Source organism: Ailuropoda melanoleuca, unplaced genomic scaffold, assembly GCF_002007445.2.
Source record: "Ailuropoda melanoleuca isolate Jingjing unplaced genomic scaffold, ASM200744v2 unplaced-scaffold43808, whole genome shotgun sequence".
NCBI classification, from domain to species: Eukaryota; Metazoa; Chordata; class Mammalia; order Carnivora; family Ursidae; genus Ailuropoda; species Ailuropoda melanoleuca.
The window spans coordinates 1-614 of record NW_023215846.1 but is presented as its reverse complement, the minus strand read 5'-3'; the positions used below and the strand labels follow the sequence as shown (position 1 = coordinate 614).

General features: G+C 46.3%; 1 protein-coding gene across 1 annotated transcript; it reads right to left on the bottom strand.

Annotated features, from left to right (window-relative positions):
- Nucleotides 1-7: 7 nt before the first annotated feature.
- On the bottom strand, nt 8-592 carry LOC117799152 (40S ribosomal protein S7). Its single transcript, XM_034651610.1, has one exon. The coding sequence runs from the start codon at nt 590-592 to the stop codon at nt 8-10; it is 585 nt and encodes a 194-aa protein (XP_034507501.1).
- Nucleotides 593-614: the final 22 nt, after the last annotated feature.

Here is a 614-nt window from a genome sequence, read left to right as displayed (position 1 = left end):
TGTCACTTTACAGCTGGAACTCTGGGAATTCAAAAATAACATCTTTGCCAGTGAGCTTCTTGTAAACGCCCGAAAAAGTTTCCACCTTGTGTTCGACATTGTTCTGCTGAGCTTTGTCCAGATGAACTTTAATGAGTCGGCTGGCGTCCAGTTTCACTCTGATTCTCTTGCCCACAATCTCACTTGGGAAAACAAGGTCTTCTAAAATGGCATCATGGACTGCAGTTAAGGTGCGGCTTCTGGGACGCTTCTGCTTGTTCTTGGTGCGGCTTTTTCTGGTTGGTTTAGGAAGAATCCTTCTCTGAGCAATGAAGACCACATGTTTGCCACTGAACTTCTTCTCCAGCTCACGCACTAGTCGCACCTGAATCTTCTGAAAAGATTTCAACTGTGGAACTGGAACAAAGATGATGATCGCTTTTCTACCCGCACCAACTTCAATTTCCTTAGCTGCAGTGATGTTCAGCTCCCTTAATTGTGCCTTTAAATCAGAGTTCATCTCCAATTCCAGGAGGGCCTGGGAAATTCCAGACTCAAACTCATCTGGCTTTTCGCCGTTTGGCTTCACGATCTTTGCACTTGCGCTGAACATGGCCTGTCTCGTTCAGCGACGG

Excerpts from the sequence above, each read along its gene's own strand:
- LOC117799152 (XM_034651610.1), bottom strand. The coding sequence starts at position 592 with ATGTTCAGCGCAAGTGCAAAGATCGTGAAGCCAAACGGCGAAAAGCCA.